Source organism: Bombus affinis, chromosome 10, assembly GCF_024516045.1.
Source record: "Bombus affinis isolate iyBomAffi1 chromosome 10, iyBomAffi1.2, whole genome shotgun sequence".
In the NCBI taxonomy this organism is placed as follows: Eukaryota; Metazoa; Arthropoda; class Insecta; order Hymenoptera; family Apidae; genus Bombus; species Bombus affinis.
In genome coordinates, this window is record NC_066353.1 from 10,113,272 (window position 1) to 10,133,546 (window position 20,275).

At 47.9% G+C, this 20,275-nt stretch overlaps 1 protein-coding gene across 8 annotated transcripts in view; it reads right to left on the reverse strand.

Moving 5' to 3' along the window:
* LOC126921030 (mitogen-activated protein kinase-binding protein 1) overlaps window positions 1-20,275 on the reverse strand; it is an 82,180-nt gene that overhangs the window by 9,617 nt on the left and 52,288 nt on the right. For 6 of the 8 annotated variants that reach the window (XM_050732171.1, XM_050732167.1, XM_050732165.1 and 3 more), the window contains 14 exons: window positions 17,437-17,528; window positions 6,106-6,328; window positions 4,626-4,841; window positions 4,236-4,418; window positions 3,830-3,990; window positions 2,910-3,738; window positions 2,627-2,837; window positions 2,273-2,522; window positions 1,726-2,182; window positions 1,465-1,533; window positions 1,084-1,197; window positions 600-769; window positions 233-526; window positions 14-167 (listed from right to left, as the gene is read on the reverse strand). In XM_050732171.1, the coding sequence (XP_050588128.1) occupies window positions 14-167; window positions 233-526; window positions 600-769; window positions 1,084-1,197; window positions 1,465-1,533; window positions 1,726-2,182; window positions 2,273-2,522; window positions 2,627-2,837; window positions 2,910-3,738; window positions 3,830-3,990; window positions 4,236-4,418; window positions 4,626-4,841; window positions 6,106-6,328; window positions 17,437-17,528 (3,423 nt within the window). The remainder of the gene's footprint in view (window positions 1-13; window positions 168-232; window positions 527-599; window positions 770-1,083; window positions 1,198-1,464; window positions 1,534-1,725; window positions 2,183-2,272; window positions 2,523-2,626; window positions 2,838-2,909; window positions 3,739-3,829; window positions 3,991-4,235; window positions 4,419-4,625; window positions 4,842-6,105; window positions 6,329-17,436; window positions 17,529-20,275) is intronic. The other 2 variants (XM_050732168.1, XM_050732170.1) reach the window with 2 other exon arrangements.

Consider the following 20,275-nt stretch of genomic DNA (forward strand, 5'->3'; position numbering starts at 1 on the left):
TCGCGGTACTTACGCTTTGCAATTTTCTTCTGGTTTCCTCTATTCTCCTTTGCAACTCTTCGCGCTTCTTCGCGACGTCCGAGTCGCCTCTCGCTTGCTTCGTTGCGTTCACTACCGCTGCGTTGCGAATCTTGTTGTTGCCGCCGTTATCGCCGTTACCGCTGAGTCTGCAATCGTCATTTCGTCGACTCTCGAAGAGATCTATTCGCAACTATAAACGATAAACAATTACCTTCCGTGAAACTGGGAACTGATGCTAGTCGTTTTGACGCTTCTATTCGTAGGCTCTTCGGCACCGCTGAGAGATTCAAAAGCGTTCTTAAGGAACTTTTCACGGTGACTCTGCTTGGCCAGTTGGTCGAATCCCTCCGAACTAGCTTCCGACAACATAGACAGAGGATTTCGCTCGGCACTGGGCGTTGAAGCACCGCCCTCGGAGTCCGAGTCGTCTTGACTACCAGAAGCGGTTAATTCGCTCGTTCGACCGCTCTCTCCGTTTCTAGGCTTCTTCTGTCTCCTCTGAGACCTGTAAAACATTTTCGGGTAACTTGGGTGTAGAAAATTCGTAAAACGATAAACGAGAAGGTGACGTCTCCGACCTTCGAAGTTCTTCGACGTCCATCGCGTTTACGGTGAATTGATTCGACACCGTATCTTCCGGTGCAGGATAATACATCAACCTGTGATGAGATTTCTCTGAACCGGTTGTACCATTCTCTCCTTCCGAGTAATCTTCCACGTCTCCGTCGTGCTCGGTACTCTCGTGATCCTATACGATACATAATAGAAATATTTTAGACGCGAACGTCCCTCTTTCCAAACGTTGTTTCACCTACGAGCTATGGTTACTTGATGAAGCGTGAGTTTCGGCTGTTTCGAGGCTCTAAGGTTAGATATATATGTACTTATTACGAGAAATTAAAGCAACCAACATGATTAACTGAAAAGCTACAAGTATAGAAAGACACGTACAATGATCGTTCTTAAACTCGACATACGTATTTTGAATGTTTTCTGTTTGACTGCGTTACTGATTGGCGATGCTTTGGTATAAGTGTGTTTGAGGCGTTAGTGAGATTATACCTCAAATTTAAAGCTGCCAAGACTGCTATCGTCGGTATGATGACGACTCCTTGATTGTCGCGTCAATTCCGTGATATTGCTACCTCTAGTTACAGTCACGTTACCACCGATCACCTATATGTCATCGGTTGAAACAAAATAGAATCAACACAAAACAATCGCGAACAAATAATCTGACGTTATGATGGGAGAAGTAAAATAAAATAAAAGAAAAGAAATTGAGCAGTGTGGAAGCTGACTGGACAAAGTAAACGACAAACGCAAGTGTGGTTGGTCCGTTCCTCTCGCGAGCTGCCCGCGATTCGCAAATGCACACTGACAACACTCACTGGATACGGAGAAATTATTACAATTATTGTGTTACTGGGAATCAGTTAGTACCTGTTTCGTTTCATCTGCTAATTCTCTGTAACTATCTGGGCAAGGTTGAAATACAGTTTCGTCCTCTTCCTAGAACCAGTTATCGATCGTTAGCGTATCGTGAGCACCATTCGAAGAAAAAGAAAAAGAAAAGGAACGATTCATTGATCCATTAGGAGGTTTGTTTTAGCGCGGATCGATGCCGAGGACGATCTCGAAAACGATAAGAGATTAACGCGCGATCTTTGTCCACGGGTAACGCGTGTCAGAAAGCGACCTTACCCTTTTGATGACGATCGTTTCCCTGCGATAATCGCTGCTGCACTTGGTCTCGGTTCCGCTGTCGATCGAACTATCTTTCGAACCGCCGCCTCCGCCGCCGCCATCGGAATCGATAGCGCCACGAGGTGGAGGAAACGGTATAACTTCGTCGCTGTCGTACACGGACTTGACCGTTATACCGTCTCCTTGCTGAACCCTTTGCGCCCATCTGCCCTTCGGCAGGTCCACACCGAGGGGTCTCACGTTCGAACCGAGGACAGCACCTTCGTCCGCGTTCGTCGTGTTTATCTGCTTCTTCGCCCAGAGGGGTAACTGGCCCACGCTGAATCTGTAGTCCACGCCTACGTTCTGCGACGTTGGGTTCGCGTTTGGATCGAGGAATTCCGGCGGTGGCGAGCCGAAAGTTTCGTTGTCCAGCTGTATGTCGATGCCCGTGCCGTTCACTTGTGACGGCCTCCTGTAACATCGCATTTCCATCCATATCGTGCTATAGATCGCGTTTGTCGTTCGTTCGAAACTATAAGAGGCAAACGTAAGGTTCTCTTACTTTCCAGCTCGCATCGCTTGCTGAGCGAGACGCGCCTGCATAGTGACGACCATGTCGCGTGGAACGCGCCACACGAATATACAACCGTCTCCGCTAGCGGACACGAGATTGCGACAGTCGGGACTGAAGCGCAGCCCTGTCACCAACTCCGAGTGACCGAGCATAGTGGCCATGCATTCGCCGCTGTAGTAATCGTACACGCACAACGTCTTATCCGTACACGAGGTAGCTACGTAGATTCCCGATGCGTCTGAAATGTCCAAGTTACGCGGTTTACCACCGTTTATCGATCGTTTCGCCAGAGTAGCTCCGACCAAGCGCAAATATTTGCATTGCCGTTATGCTTTGACTTACCTAGAACCACTTTGATGAGCGATCCGTCTTCGCCGACAGACCCCTTGAACGTTTTACTGTGTTTACCCGTGGCTACGTTGTAAACCCTTATGTTCCTGTCCTGGCAGGCGGTCAAGACGTGTTTCTGTCCAGAATCGACCTCCATATCGTACAGAGTGGTCTTGCCCTGGGCGTTGTGACCCCTGGCGAATTGCGGCATTCCTCCCGGTGTCTGAAACGATCGAGATCTTCGACTACGCGACTCTCGCGAAGCGACGCTACGAGAGAACGGTGACCGACTTACCGATTGCAGCTGTCTAAAGATAATACTCTTGTCGGCACCGCAGGAGACCATTTGTATCTGATTGCTCTGATTACTCTGATTGAAGAACCTAACGGCAGTGATGGAAGAACTATGATCGTCGAGCGTTTGCAAAAAGTTGTATCCTTGATCGACGCTGAACACGTGGATCAGCCTATCCCTGGAGGCACTGGCGAGCAGCCTCGGAGGCTCCGCCGAGTATCGGGAGAATTTGGAATACTCCAGGCAGAGCACTTCGGCGTCGTGCGCCTCGATCAAGCACAGTTCCTCCAACGAGGAGAGATCGTGGATTCGAATATTGCCAGATCGATCGCCGGACGCCAAATGTTTCCCGTCCGGGCTCACTCGGATCGATCTGACTCCGTTTCGTCCGTCGTACGATGCGTCGCTCTTTTCGCTCGACCCGGCAGCCGCCAGATCCAGATCTTTCAAGTAAGTCAGCTCCGGATCTATGTAGAGCACTTTGAGCAACTCGTTGCTATAGATGTTTCGCTTGTAGAGCGTGTCGTCCGGGGAGATGTCCTTCTCGAGGTTCCACACGCGGATGGTGTCGTCGCTGGAACAGGTGATGAAACTGCCAGCCGGCATACTGGTCATGGAATCCGATCCTGTGGGATACATCTCGACGCCCCAGATACACGCCGAGTGGTAGAGAAACGAATGGGACTTGCCGACCCGCCTGATGTCCCGCACGTCCCACACGTAGATGCTGTGGTCGTTGTAGACGCAGGTCAGTTTGTTGTTCCGTTCGTCGAACGCCAGCGCGATCGCGTCCGGATACCTCGCGTTCGTCGGATGCTGAGACATGTGACTGCAATTGACAGACGATAGGCTTGATGAAGAGACGCCGATGGACCGTCGTCGGATTAAATTTATCTAAGGGGACGTTTAGATTCTCGCACCTAATGGACAATCCCTGAGCGACGTCCACGCCTAGGTAATGCGTTCTCGGTAACGTGGTGATGAACTGAAGCGTGCTAGGACTGAAGCACCTCACGATTCCCTCCGCGCAGCCGATGAAGATGTATTTGTCTCCAACGGCCATGCAATTGGCACTGCTCGTCTGAAAACAGCCGCTCCTTGAAACGAGCTACGGACAAGGTACACGGCGCGTTGCACGGTGCCGCGTATACGCTCGACAATTCCAAGAGACAAGTTGGTACCGTGTTGTTTTCATGCAAATCGCGTTAAAATAGATTCCGTCGATGAGAGCAGCTTGTCGCGACGAACCTCGTCGGTTCATGGTCGCGTAATATCCTTAAAAACGCAGCATCCGGCAAAGCCATTACGAGCAAAGTCGTTACTTACGCGAAGCTCCACCCATTTGTCCAACAGCCTCCTGTTATTAAATTCGCATAGGAGCCCCGTTTTGGTGATCGCGTACGTCGAATCCGCCATATCCCCTCGGCCGCAGGCTACGTCCACGAAATCGTTGTTTCTCTGTTCTCCTAATATGGCAGACCGACCCATCAAAGGCACAGGTTCCTTATACTGCGCAACAAAGTTCCCACTATCACCACCTTCGCGTTACCGTTCTACTTCACCACCTGCCTCCTCCTCCGATCATCTTTCTTTCTTTCTTTTCTACTTCCCTTACGACTCGTCCGTGCAAAATTACTTTTCGATCGATCAGGGTACGGTAGAAAAGAGAGACCGCGTTCCTTTCGGACAAAGACGGCACGTTAACATCTGACTTACCTTGGCACTGCGCGAGTATTCGAGATACCAAAACTTGACGTGTCTGTTGCCGACGGTAACGAAGTAATTGCCGTTTTCCGCGAAGCAGACGGCCTTCACTTTGCTCGAGACTTTGTTCGACGCCACTTTAACATTGTTCCTCCAGTCCCAGACGTTGACGATCATATCGTGTTGAGAGCCCACGGATACCACGTACTTGTTGCTCGGTGAAAATGCCTTGAGAAAAGACCATCGTACGAACAAGCGTGTAAAAACGTTCTCTAGTTTGTCGTCTCGATTACGATCGACCGAAGCAAGAAAAGAAACGAGAGAATCTGAGCGAGATCGGTCGAAACGCCTTGTACGTTTTCGACCAAAGATCATCGTACTCGACGGATATGGAGAGAATGCAACGGCGAGTAATAAAAAAAAGGTAAAAAAAAGAAAAAAGAAAAGGATACCGTTGTTCATTTGCCGAGAATGCTATCTCGTATTCACGCACGTTGCCCGACGTCGACGCGTCTCGCTGAAACTTCTTCGATGAAACGCGCGTCGCTCCTGCAACCGTTTGCTTGCTTCTCGTTAGCAGTCTGTCGCGAAAATTGTCTCCAGCGAGACGGAATCGTCGTTGACCCGAGAATATTTCAATTATATTTATTCGAGGTCGAACGACCATAGAAATTATACTTTTACGTTTCATCCGCAAAGCGACGAAAGGAAGAAAGAGATAGCGCACGATCTCGATGATTACAACTTTATATATCCGCAACGACACGTAGTTGTGTTAGAAGCAGCCTGAAACGGAGTCTTTGGTAAGCGGGTGCCGAGATAAAAGCCGTGGATCTTAATTAACATGCGAGCGGCGACGTAACAGAGGTAAAGTCGTGAGTTCGTAAAGGCGCGTTCGACGTGGTGGCGACCCTTTCTTCGTCGCGAGCATTCATCGCGGCGCTTTCGGTGTTCGTCGCAATAGAACTCGAAAAGCTGGTTTCTCTGCTCGCGGAAAGTAATTTCACGTGGAAACCGGCGGTTCGCGCCGAGGTAAACGCGGACAAAGCGGCGCGACAAAGACCCTCGAAATTAAATTCCTCTCGGCGAAACAAAACGTACCCTCGAATTAAGCGCTTTATTTTCTTGGCGCGTGATACAGATTCGAGTGACCGACAGGCAACTTGCACTACCAGACCCGACGTATCGATCCGAGCAACAAAAGTTTCCAACGATGTTCGGCGTAATTTCTGCCATAGAACTGTCGAGGCAGAGAGAGAAAGAATCTGATTGACAATCGAATACGCGCTGGCGGATACCGCCAGTGATATCGCGAAGCTAATGCAGATATGGTTAATTAAACGTATGGTTAATTAAAAGGAAAAACGTCTCGCTGATACGTTCGCTGCACTCGCCACTCCGAAGCTTCTCCGGTTTCGTTTTCACGATTCACGCGTAATCGATAGAACGCTTTTTGCGAACAGGTTGCAGGTTCTCCCAGCTTGCTACTCACCACGCAGTTGATGCCGTACTTGTGTCCGGAAAATTCGGCGAACTGCACGGCATTGTACGGATCGGAGATGTCCCAAACTCGAACGTTCGGCATGTGGCCGCATTCTCCGGTGGCCAGGAACCTTCCATCGCCAGCGAGGGCCAAAGAAGTTACCGTTTTGCGACAAGCGTTCAACACGTGGGCCTGCGTGTTCTTTCGTGGGTTGAACAAAACGACGGTACAGCTGAAACACAAAGGACGGATCGATCGTTGAATTTCGCTATCCTCCGCTCCATCGAAGATCGATTTCAAGTAGCGGTTCTTCTGCGAATACCGTAGAAAAAGAAGTTTCTTTCTTCAAAATCGTTCGCGATAAGATAAACCGCGATTGGACCATGGCCTTTCGTCACGGTTGCTCGAGCTCGATATACCAGACGCGAGCTGGGACACCGTTTTGTAACGGGTACTTTGTCGTTACGACGAATCGAGTCGAGGAAACGAGAAGATGGAACAAATATTCGAACCTAGTTCGCGTTAGGCAACTTCTAGATCGAACTATCGGATCGACCACCGGCACTGGTTGCTGGAATTCGTCGGTGTAAACAGAGTGTCGATCAAGTCGAAACGACTTCGGAGTCGTTCAACCAGAAACATCCCTATTTTTTCTTCTATTTTTGGCTATTCTTTCTCGTCCCTTCGACCGTAGTCGTCTAACGCTAATGCGTTGTACTGTAAATGTTTATCAACGGGGTATTTTCACGAATGCCAACGGCAATCGACTTCGACGGACCACGGAATATAATATCCGAAGCTTCGAATCGTTATTCTCCGTTCGCACAACTGCTTTGGCATTCGACAGAAATTCGACCGTTAGATCCGTTGCTCCTACCTTTATGTCGATTCCGTGGTCGTAACGCGTCTCACGAAACGTTGCCTGAATCGTGACCGCCGCATACATATGTATCTGCCATCGTAATTAGCGAAAAACAGACGAAGAACCGAGCGATTCGCGCGAAACACGTTCATTACGAGCAGCGAAGGCAAGCTCCGTGACACGCGAAATTGGAGAATTCTCGGGTGATCGAACGATAACTTCATCTTCAATCTGCCGCTGGCTGGCAGCCGGAGAAAGCGACGCGAACGATTACGAGCAAAAGGTTGCTGCAAATTCGCCGCAGCGATACGACGCCTGCGACTGCACCGAATTTTTGCCACTTTGCCCGGCTCGCCGTTTCCTTCGAAATCGATACGATTCGATGACTCTCCGCGGGTTCGATCGATGATTCGTAACGGGTTTACTCGCACGGATGAACGTGCATATCGCGACAGTTAGTCACGCTCGCTTGCAAATGCTGTGGCACGTGTTACGCGTTTCTTGGTCCATTTGATAACGCGCTGCAAACGCATGGGCGCGGCGGTTTCGACTCAGTGACACTCAGCTTCGTCAGCTATGCACTGGAGTCGCGATTCTCGTACGTTTCAAAGAATTCCATAAACGACTCTTCGAACGTTGTTACTCAGTCTGATCTAGTCTGATTCTAAACAGGTTAAACGGGAAACTATGCCTTTTGCGAGAAAGTGCTATGCGATAAGAGAGAGACGAGCGTCGAAAGTGCTATCGTCGATGTGAGAGAAAATAAGAGGAACATAGACTTTGTAAGACCTTCTGTCTGAAATTCTTCGTTGACGTGGAAGAAGAATTGATACTATCGCTTAAAGCGTTGCGTCACTCACATATGCGGGCGATAGCATTTATGCGAGCAACTCAGGATGAAAAGAACAGAGGGTAGAATAAGGAGGAGACCTGAAAAGATAGGTTCGTGCGTGGAAATTGATAAGATTGAATTGCTATGGACAGATTAAAGATATTTAAGGCTTTTAAAAGAAAAATAGCTTCTCATCAGCCAGTCGCCTGGTTACGAGCGAATAGAATATATACTTTATCAAGATAGAAGCGCGATCATGATCACGGGCACATTCATTTATAACCGAGGAACCTTGGAAAAAATTGCTGACTTTTTATCTGGTCGCACACGAGGTTGCCATACGATCGACGATAATCGAGGCGAGGGAGTATAAGGAAGCAGTAAAGTCTGACGAAGGTACACGGGTTGTTGAAATGGCCACAGCTACGCTTAATAAAATCCGGGATTTTAGAAGAAGCAGAGGTGACGCGTGCCAAATGGTCTATAAATTAGAAGTTGGAGTCGATAATTACGATCACACGGAGGTCTCTCACCCTGCTAACCGCGGCAACGTTAGAGTACTTGCAGTACACACGGTTTCTAGCAGGGGCGAACCTGATGGCGCAACGCTCGGCCAAGTTGATATCGATTTACTGGAGCAAAACTGGAAGCGAAGGAAATTTGAATGTACATCGTGCGACGGTCGATCGATCGGAGGATAAAAAAGATGGAAAGAGAAGAATTTAAAGCGAGTAAAAGGATACGAGTGCTCCTAAAGCAGCTGCGGTTGGCGTTCGACTTCCGGATTCCAGAGGCCGGCGCCAAGCGACGAGAGGCGGAACGAAAAACAACCCGGAAAGTGCGAACGACGCACCAAAAACGGATCGCGTGACCGCGGTCTCCGAAAGCGTCAACGAGCACCACTGGGCAAGTGTAAAGCTGCGAGGCACGCGGTCGTTCGCGGTAACACGAAACGCGACTCGTGCGACTCGTTGAATCTCGTTGTCCACCGAGGCGATTTATTTCGCCTACCAACCTAAACCGCAACGTGTCAATAAACTCGATGTCAACCGGCCGTTTCTTTTACGCGCTACCGTTTGTCCCGACATTACGTTGGCAAAACACCGACGTAACGTAATCTCGCCGCAACCGCGCTCCGTCCACTCTCTTTCGCAAAACCGACCGCACTGGAAAAGTTCTTCGCTGACGTAGAGCGTTCGTTGTCGTCGTGGACGCGTGGCGATTGCACGTGGTGACGCTAGACGAAAAAGCTCGCCGAACAATTTCCCGACGGCGAAGCGACAAATTAGCAAAGCGCGCGGCACCGACGGTGAAAAGTCAAGTTGTCGCAGGTCGTTGCACCGCAGCTGACCTAAGCTACGATTACGCTGCTAAAAATATGTGCTACTTTCTCGTCGTCCGTCGTCTATAACTGTTTACAGTCTTGCAAAAAGTCACCGTCTATACCGGCGCGTTCTAGCGCCGATGTCTCTGTGCGCTCTCCATTGGTTAACGATCGTCGTTCTTGATCGCTCGACACCGACGGAAGGCGAGGGTTAGACCGGCCAGGTCGAGACGCGGCAGAAGCGGACACACTCTCGACGCTGTCGATTACACTCGGTCTGGTTGACGAACGCGCTTGGACCGACGGCGACGCTCTATGGAACGAACACGAACGGTGTTTCTCGTCGAAATGGATCCGGGCAACTAGGTGGATCGTGATCGGATCGTTTCGCGAACCGATCGTTAGAAGATCTAACCGGAACGCGGTTATATTCCAATTACGTTTCGTGCTCTTTAGATACGCGAAGATCCTTTCCTTTTAGTAGCATGGTCGTTGGAACGACACGGCTTTATCCGCTGGATGTTCCGCTGCAACTGATCTTATGAAACTTCGTCTCTATCTTCCCGATTGTATCGAAAATGGGTTTCAGGCTGATGCTATATATATACGGATTTTCGTAAAGCTTTCGATACTATCGGTCGTTCTGTTTTGATCGCCGAGTTAAAGTCTCTTGAAATGAACGGCGGTGTGTGCTCTCGTGGTTAACCAACTTTCTATCCGACAGAAAGCAAATATTCCGTTTTAGTAACACATTCTCAAGCCGGGTCAAGGTTACTTCTGGCGTTCCTCGAGGTTCTCACCTTGATCTTCTGCTCCTTGTACTTTTCATCGACCTGTTGATACATCTAATGTTACATCTATGTTTACATCTAATGTTTTTCGCCACTTTAATTATCGTTTATTGTACACCAACGATTCTAAGATTTTTCTTAGCCTCGATAATCCGCGACTCGTTCAATTAATTCGGAGCGACTTTGATAGACTCCACGAACGGTGTTTGTTAAGTAATTTGTCTTCCTATTTGACTGAGCGTCGCGTCGTTGAATTTAGTCGTAACAAAAATAGTCACATACGCTACAAACGGTGTTCCTTTATCCGCTTTGAGCCGTATCAAGAACCTAGACATCATCTTCGCGTCTAATCTGACAGAGCGCGTTGTAAGAGTATTATTTCCCGTAGTTTTAAATCTCTCCGTCTCATTCGTAGAGTTTCCAAATTTCTTTCGCAGTGCCGACACTCCTAGGACTCTGTACTTTCGTCTACTCAGATCTACTTTAGAATATCACCCTGTCGCAATTTCTATTCTTTTTCTCGTATCAATAACACACAAGAAGTCCAGCGTAAGTTGTCAAACGTGGGTGGCAAAACCTATGTGTCTACTGTCTTGGAAATTTGACGAAATTCTTAATAACTCGAGTGTGCGGGGTCTCGGCAAAAGGAGAACAACGTTTGGCATATTCGTAAGTAATTATGTCCTGTTCTCGTATCATCTACCAGTTCTCTCTTAATGTTTCTTCGAGACGCCTCGGAAATAACTTGTCACGCGTTCATCAACACCGCGCAACTTCTGATTACTTTAGTCGTTACAATCGTGTGCTAAATCATACCAGTTCCTTTCACGAGATCTATTAGGTTTGTAGGTGCATTAGGTTGTCCGAAAGGTTCCTTTCGTTTCGCAAGGAAATAATAGATACGCAATATTTTACGTTTTACATTATTTTATCGAATTACGTATAGTCCATTTCGCAGTAATAGAACAGCGTAGTAATAAAATAAAATGGATCATACGTAATTCGATAAAATAATACAAAAGGAAATGCACCATTTCCTCATAGAACGAGAGAAACTTTTGGCACTTGATTTGCAACTGTTGAAAAATCAGATCGATTACATTCGAGAATGCATCTTGATGAGTGCTTTATAAATTATCATACAAAGGAATACAGAAATTAATATTACAAAATCATATTTTCAAAGATGTAAATATGAATAAATTATTAGAATATGATGTTAATTTGCATATAAAACATTTTACCAGACACATTTTGTAAGACACGCGTCAGGTATACGCTAAATCATCGAAAGTAGCTGCTACGCCCGATCGAAAAGGTCTTCCGGTGCAAAGGGTCAACTTATTTTCGCGTTTATCGTTGCTTCCTTCGACGAGAAGATCGGCGCCGAGAAGCAACTGCGCCAAGGATTCTCCGTCAGAGGAGAGAGAAGATGGCAAGATGGCAAGGTGGAAGCAGGGATAGATAGTTGCGCGGTTCTCTCCGGTCGATAATCGCGAGCAGTTTGCATCGCGGATCGACTAAGCGTGTCTCTTTCGTTCGAGCATACGGTTCGTTTCCGTTTGCGAACGGCGTTCGTCGAGCTAGCCGCCATGCACGTTCGCCGCGTTTCCGGTCGCTTCGCTTTCGGTTCGCCAAAACGAGTATACGGCTAGCCTCCGATTAAAACACTTTCCGCTCGCTGAGTTCGTTACCGTAACGAACGAACGTGATCTTCCAAATCGACGGCCGGATAAACGTCTGTCGGAATGGTCGAGCATTTTTCCTTCCAGAATTTCATCGCAGAAGTAATTGGTTAACTACGAAGCTGGCTGCTACGTGGTAGAATGCGGAGGAAATCGCGCGTCGCGATCGATACAGAGCGACTCTGAAACGACGAGTGTGGGACAGGAAGAAGGGCCATTTACGAGGAGCAAGTGGCTCGGCTCGGGCTTGACCCGTATCATCAAATGGTTTTCATCGAAATGAAAATCTCGCGACCGCTACGTTCCTCGTTGATCGTAGGTCGGTCGAATCGCCGCGTGGTCTACTTTAACGTTGCTGAAAGGTTGGCGTGGGAACGCGACTCCAGCTGTATTCGAATCGCACTGGAATCGCGTCAGACGCTTCTGAAAGGAACACGTGGAAACCGTAGAGAAATCGTAGCTGGATGCTAGTTCTTCTTCCTCGTCGAACGCGAGAGAGAAACAAGCGGCGCGTAAAGCCGGGCTCGGGGCCGATACAAACTTTTCATTTGATTAACCTGAAAATCTACTTCTCCCGCGCAAACCGTCTACCTTCCTCGGACCTTCGTTTTCGAAGGCTGTTTCGAGAAGGAAATTCCAACGGTCGCACTCTTTTTACTCGATTCCAGAGAAGAATCGTAGACGCGCGGTTCTAGAGCGCTCGACCGTTTCCAAATCAGAGACGAATCGATCAAGAAGATTAGGGTCGAACGAGAAGGGGCGAGATCGCAACCAAATAAACTTCGGACGGGGCTGTAAAAGTGACGTAAATTCTTCTTGCTTCTCTTGTGCGCACGATATTCCCCTGACAACGATCCATCGACGCAACAAGATCGCTGTATCTACGACCTACTAAAAGCTGACACACGCTGGGCGATGTAGGATATCGACGATTGCCGCAGCTCGACAGCTAAAGTCAGAAAATGCGTCAAATCAAAAGAAACGTAGTTGGATGTTCCAGCGATATTGCTTGGCTCGTAATCGAATGCCGTGCGTTTGCCCGTTGCAACTTTTTCTGACCACGTTCCTATCTGCTCCACCGTTATTTTTCTAGTTCATATGCCAGCAAAGCGACATCCGCCGCAAACGTTCGAGTCTTCTTCGAACAAGCTACTCTATCGAAAGAAAAAAAGTCTCGTCGCTTGTCGCGTGGTCGAGCGCTGCGAGTGGAGAAGCGTACCGTTAAGGCAACGTTACCGTCATGGCAAAAGCTTCGCACGAAAGTCTCGCGAGAGCCCGAGCGATGCACCAGGAAGCCCGTAACTGTAATTTCTAGCTACGGGTTGCGTGCGGAGGAACACGTAAGGTCGCTGGTATAAAGGTCACTAGGTCGATTATCGAGCATGGAAACCGGTCGACGGCGTTCTAATAAGTTAGCCGATGGAACTGGCTGATTTAAAACGACCGATCGCGACGTTCCTTCGCATCTCGATGACGGAACGACAGGTCACGATACGAGTCCCGTGACGAGCCGAAACTCGTTTACGACTTCGGGATGGTAAATTCGATTCGGCGAGCGATCACGCTCTTTGCTTTACCGCTTTAGAGATTTTCGAAATCGCCTCATCGAACGACTTACTTTCTTCGTATTCTGGAACGGATTTACTTATTTATTTATTTATTTAATCGGCACAGAACTCTTTCGTATCGAATAAGAGCGATCGTAAGAGACGTTACGAAAAGGGAACGAGCACGAAACGTAATCGACGACTCAGCAGGAAACGTGGTACGATTTTAAGGACCGTGTTTCGTGTTTCGTACGCAAGCGTATTCGTAGAAAGAAAGAAACTCTCGTTTTCTTGCTCGTGCCGTTCGAACGCGTAACACGTTTGCTCGCTAGCCGGAAAAGATTGTCCCACAGTGACTAATTCCGGCAGTGTGTCGTCGGAACACAAGACGGCGGCGCTCGGCTGCTCCGCCTAATTATTAATAAGGGACTTTCTTCGTTTCTAGCGTTCTCCAGGCATGCGAACCAACTTTCCTCACCTCGAAGATCTACTTACCTTGTACGCGATCGCGTCTCGAAACACCGGTGGCGCGCTATTTTTGCCTCGCCGATGTCGACGTTGGAAAACACGGTCCGGTCGAGTTTTCATTTTCTAAGAACGGAACGGTTCTCGATGCTATCGAATTTGGAAAGTCCCGAGGCGATCACGATCGCGCGAGGAATATGGGTCTCGCGTTGTCTATAGCCGACGCTAAGCAAACCGTAATTCGTGTCTTGCGTTCTCCGTAGGTGAAATTTACGAGAGGAGCAATTACTTTTCTTTGCGCACGATTTTCTCCGGCAATTAATGGACTAGCGCGTTTATTCGTCTATCGCCTCTGTCGATTAAACTCGCAGCGCATCTGGAACCTCGAAACTGGGAAACAGAGTAGATCGAGAAACCGGGAAAGCGGAACTTTCCTTCGTAACACGATACACGCAATGTCAAGCACTTTCTAACCTTGGAGTCGAGCTCTCGACGATGTCGTTGCTAGATACGCGATCGACCGCTCGAATACGTCCACCCGTTGTCCCTCGCCACCGACGAACGAATCTCGATACGTCCAAGGACGCGTGGCCGTTCCGTTCGATCGAACGTGAAAAATCGACAAACGGTAAACGTGGTCAAATTTAAAAGGTTTCGCGTGGTCGTTCGAGGCGGTTTGTTAAATCACGAGCAACAGCGAGTCGAGCTACGATCGCCGGACAGCTGGTCGTAATTGGTGTAACGCCATCGACTTTGTATCAACGTGTTCGTGAAAGTACCGGCACGCTATCGGATAACGTATCGAGTAGCCGCTATTACGGTTGTCTTTAGCGCGTACAACCGGTATCATCGCGTAACCGATCTGGCGTTTCCTACGCGATTAAAACAAGACGAAAATCGATGGTTGGCGAGATACGTTAACGCGCCTTGATATCTCCAACGCTGGATTTATTACCAGCGGGAGGATTTGACGAGGACGAGGAAGCGGCGAATTCTAACTGCTACTAACCGCGATGACATAACGAGATCGGCCGGAGCAGCGACTCGAACGGTAGCCAGATGCATCGAGGAAAATCGAGCGCGGTGCTGGCAAGTACTCGCATGCTAACAGCTACTTTCGACTCGGGGAAGCTTTGTTCACGCACGCGTAAACACGCGTATGCGCGAGGAATCTCGCCGAGCTCGTTACCATGCTCGTGCTCGTAATTACGCTACATTACGTGACCGAAGAATCATAATTCCGCTCGTGCTGGAAACATCGCGGCATCGATGCTAACGAACGTCTCGTATCGGCCTGTAAACCAGGCCGATCGAGTCGTCGACGAAACGAAAGGAAAGAATCGCCGTGGTTCGACGCGGCAAAAAACGCATACACAGCCAACCGGTGCAGAGGTTGCCAGGTCGATCGAACGATTTAATTGTCGCCGACGCTTATCGTTCGAGGCGGATCTCCGACACAGAATCTTTTGGTCCATTCACCTCTCTCTTGACCCGATTTTCGAGTACCGTACATAGCTGTTTGCTTGTTCGCTTGCACCCGACGTATCCACGACATGTACGTCCTCGACGTCCGGCTCGACGGCGCCGCGGATTTAGGCGACTCAAGTAGCACGTGCGAAAATCACGAGTTCTCGCTCGTCACCGTGCTTTCTGTCAAGCGACGCTAGATTACGCGCCGAGTTAACGCGTCATCCTACTCCGCCGTTTTTCTCTATCGCGATCGTAATTAGCGATACAATGGGTTAACGAGCGCGCGCCGCTCCGCGAATATGGTTTTTCTCTCTAAGCGAGCAGGCCACGATGTTCCTCCTAATTGGTCGTCATCCCCGCGCTACTGAGGGGAGTTTTCTCCAAGGACACGCTAATATTCCTTCTGACACACCGCAAAGTCCGACGCCTGACTAGCGTAACCCGATCGGAAGCCAAATGTGTTCGCGAAACGACGTTAAATCGTCCACGAGAATGAAACGAGGAAACTTTTTTACTTCTGATATCTTTTTAATTAGCCTTCTTTAAACGAGATCAAACGCGATTTAATTTACGCGCACGTTCACGCGTATATTCGATAGGCGAATTACTTTGCTAAAACTTTTATTCAACGAGCATTGAGAATAAAAAAGTTCCGTCGTTGAACGGAAACGTTTCTTTTCTTCGAGCCAACTGTCTTTTCCCAAGATCCGCGAGACGACGAGTTGTGTATCCCTTACGTACACAATCGCGTACTGTACGCGATGATTTATCGCCGAGGAGTCCCGATCGTCGATCGATCGCGGAGAAAATTCGAGACGAATGAAAAAGCGAAGAATCCATCTACGAAACGTATTTCGAGGAAAAAGCCTGGGAGAACCGCAGAAGAGCGGCACGACGTAGCGCGGTCGAAATGCTTGTTTCTTGACACGCGATACCTTAGTGTCTTAGTCCACAATCTTCCGATCGCACTTTCGCCATTCTTCCATTCATGGCGGGAGCCTTCTTTTCTACCGTCCGCGTTTATCCGTGACCGGTAGAATCGCACGTGCACTTTTTTACAGCGCCGAACAAAGCGCTAACGAAGATGAACTTTCTTTCACGGTCGCCTTCTTCCTTCACGGCCGGCGTCTAACAAAAGTTCGAAATATCGCACAGGCGAGTGTAACGAGGTTCAAAACGTGTTCCGTGCGAGTTTCAGGGAGAAAGAGTCGCCTCGATCGGCGAATCGAAACGACGTAGCAACGTCCAACCGGCAGCGGTTCGTCTTCGACTTTTAGTCGGACGACTCGATCGATCGTTGGGAGGATGTTGAGGCGAAGGATATCGCGGTCGAAAAAACGAAAAGTCGAACGGCGAGAAACAACGGATCTGGGACACGCGCGCGACCAAGCCTATCGACGTTTCGCAAGCTTCCACCGACCAGCGAGCATCTTTATCGAAATATCGCGATCCGATATCGCCGATCGAGATAAAGCCGCGCTTCCGTGTGCCGCGCGTTGTGCAAAGGATCTCTTCTTTCTTCTGCATGCTCGTTCCCACGAATATCGACCGACTTCTAACAACTTGTCGGATTTGTAATACGACCTCCTTCCTCTTTCATTCCGATCACGACCCGGAGTCGACCAAGTTCTCCGCCGATACATCGCCGTTCATTGGGTCTGTCGAAAGTTGCGAAAAGCGAAACGATTTTTAAAAGTCGACCTTGCTGCTCCTACTTTCCGATTACGGTTAAATAGCCACGGAGTTCACCGCTCCCGTTCACGCGAGCAATTTCCTTCGCGTAGAAATAAACCGTAGCAAAAGTTTCGATCTCGTTCAAGGCGATACGCGATGCGAGCGCGATCGTCGACCAGCGCCACTCTCCCTTTTGCCCGGTTCTTGCGGAGCCTTAACCCACCAATTACTTTAATTCCGCAATCGATACCGGCCATTATCGGCGAACGATTTAGAGCTCGATGCACGATGGCAATAATTTCGAGGCTGCAACGGCGAGAATAACGACGACGCGACCGACCCGATCCACCACGACGTTTGCAAGCGTCGCGAGTCTCCAACGAGAATATCAGCGCAACCACGTAGCCTCCGAAGTACCGCGGCGTTCGGAATTCTAATCGCGAAACCGAGTAAACACTACGCGTAGACACAAGATTGAAAAAGTCGGGCCCGAATCGCGACTTTCCCTACCGATATAGGAAACCAGACTGAAAATCGGCGAAAAATAGGGTCGTAGGAGGAATCGCGAGATTAGGATAGGATTCGGAAAGAGAACAGGTGCGGATGGTACGCGTGACAGAGTTGGATCGACGTACATACGATGGAAGAGGAATCGATCGAAGAAAAGCAAGAGATCGGTCTCGAACTCACCCGGCAGGATAAGCAACCAACTCGCTGGTCGCGTCGCAATCCAGGGCTGCATTGCTCGATACGGTTACTCCGAGAACGCGTTCTAGCTTGATCTGAAACAAATTAAATACCAGGTTACCTTTGCGTTAAAGATGTCCACGTTACCTTTTCCTGCCACTTTACGAGATACTACAGCGATATTATTTCTCGTCGCTATAAATCCGCACGTCAAATTCGTAGGATATCTAAACTCGTAAGAGACGCGAAGACCCTCGGAAATTTCCTATTGTCGTGTGATGGACGGCGTAACGTGTGAGACGAGTTAATTTAATTAACTATATTCACAGATACTTTAAAACGTAAAATACAAAGTTAATCGCAATCGATGATATTCGTCAGAAGATTGCGCGATACTGCGGTGCTGATACTAATTGTTATGCGGATTCGCTAGACTGATTCGTCATACTTATTCGCTCGACTGACTATCTTCTGGAGAACATGGCCGTCTACTACTTATACTTGTCAAGGGGAGGTATCGAAAGGTTTGAACTTGTCGCCGGTTGTAGGTTGCACGTAGCAGCGAAATTGCTTCGTCCAGAGTTATAGTTTATTACATTATGTGCGTCGTACAGTGTCAATCCCCTGTGGCAAAACGACTATGTGAGGTATCTTCGTATCGAAACGTCCTAAGACGCATATGCCGTTACAGTCGATCGATCAAACCTACCACCTTCGAACATGACAGAGTTATCCGGTCTCTTTATTACATCGTTGAAGTGGTCACCACTTCTACGAAAACTCCACATCTGGTCTTTTTAGTTTTCTCAAGCGCTGAAGCCATCGACAGCATATAGACAAAAGAATAGCACGAAGGCAGACCATAAACAGTAGACAGGCGACGTTGGCTTCGGGGTTTTTCAGTTATAAGGTAACACTGCTAGCGTGCGGATCTGGACCAGCTCAAATTGTAATCCTACTTATTATTACACTTCTCTGTTAAATTAAATATATATATTTTGTACCTTACACTTTATCCACGCGTTTTCTCTCTTTATACATCTAATAACCTCAACATATATAAAACTCACATCGGGGATATCGGGGACGTTCGACGCTAACTTTTAACAATTACTTGGACACCAGCTGTATAGTGCCCCTATACAGTTTAAGTATAGTTTAATTTCCACAATTGCCACGGTATCGTTAGGAGTTTGAATCTTGGAATCCTGCACGTTCTTGGAGGTCTCATAACTTGTCAGTCACTCGTGCATTTGATATGATATGCCTATCCGGAACAACGCGAAATTACACGACGTTGCACCGTTTATGCACAACGTAAGCACGACTACCGTAACTGTTTCAATAGGACGATGGATTTAGCTAACAGCGTCTATCACAAGGTTGATATACTCGGCGAGCCTATGGAATCTCTGAGATTATGCCCCTTAACACGTTGACTGCCGCGTCGCCCATATTCGGGTGACGCTTATTTGACTACTTGCGAAGGATCGTCGTAGGTATTTGAAAAGACATTCCACAGGAAGTAATAGAACTATTGAATTGTTATAAAAATAATAGGAAAATGGTTTATTAAGAAAATTATTTACGATGTAAAACTTTGAAGCATTCTATGCAAAGCTGAGGTTGGTCGGCACAATTTGAACAATAAGTTGTCGTCGCGGCACTCGTGGCCCGAAGGAGATTTCACTGAAGACACGCGCGGCAGTCAACGTTTTAAGACAGATTTTTCAATGATTTTTTATTCTACACCTCAGCTACTTCTTCCAAATTCTCACTCATCATTTCTTTTCTATTTCTATTGTCTTACGTTTTACCACCTTTGCCGCTAAATGGATTTTTCTTTCGTCCGTGAAAGTACTAACAAGCGATAAATAAGTAAATTAGCAGTCGATTGCTTCACCTACGATCGCGACAATTTGTTAAGCTTTCATGGCGAAACCACCGAATCGTAGATTATCCTTACCTTCTGCTCGTCTTTCTAAAAGAATCAATTTTAACGTCGAAAGGCGCGTTATGTCACCGATGAATCGCTCGATGCGCGACGATTAAACTCTCTGTGTGCTGCTGGTTAACGCGTAAGTACTTTGCAGCGAAGGATTAACGTCATACGTAACGAATTTACCACTTATCTACTTACGCGAGTGTGTTCGTTCGCATGCATCTGCGCGAATGACGTACGATGTATCTAATTAGAGACAGCGCAAACTGCTGCGTGTGAATTACGAGCAGTTCGATCACGTTCGTTCTCAATCACGGTAATACCTCACGGTGATTTGCGATTTTTCCTGATCGCTTCTGACTGGAGGAGAGATATAACTGTTGTTTGCGCGCATCACGCAACCTTATCATTTTTATATCAACGATATCAAATGAATATATTACGGTCGTGAAATCGACGGGAAGAACGAGTACCTTCAAGACAGAATATCTTTAACATACCGATGTAAGATAAAGAAAAGGAAATTCAACTGTTTTTTTATTTTTAACACTTTATCGACCGATAGCCCATTAATCGATTTTTTGTCGCCGACGCTTACCGACCTCATTATTTAAGCAGTAATTTGTTATTTAGTACTAAGGTATCTTGCTCAGTTGCGTCAGTTGCGTTGCTTTGTAAGCTGCCACAATTTTATACCGATTTGAAAAACGTGCCGTTCGCAATGAACGAAAAGAACGATGTTGGAGAGTCAAAACCGAAACAGAGCCGGCGCCAGGGAGAATCTGCGCCTGAGCTGCCGGTCGGACGTGCGTATGCTGTTGAATCTCTAGCGGTTGGTAAAGTGTTGATACCGATATAAGATAAAGAAAAGGGAATTCAACTGTTTTTCATTTTTAATAT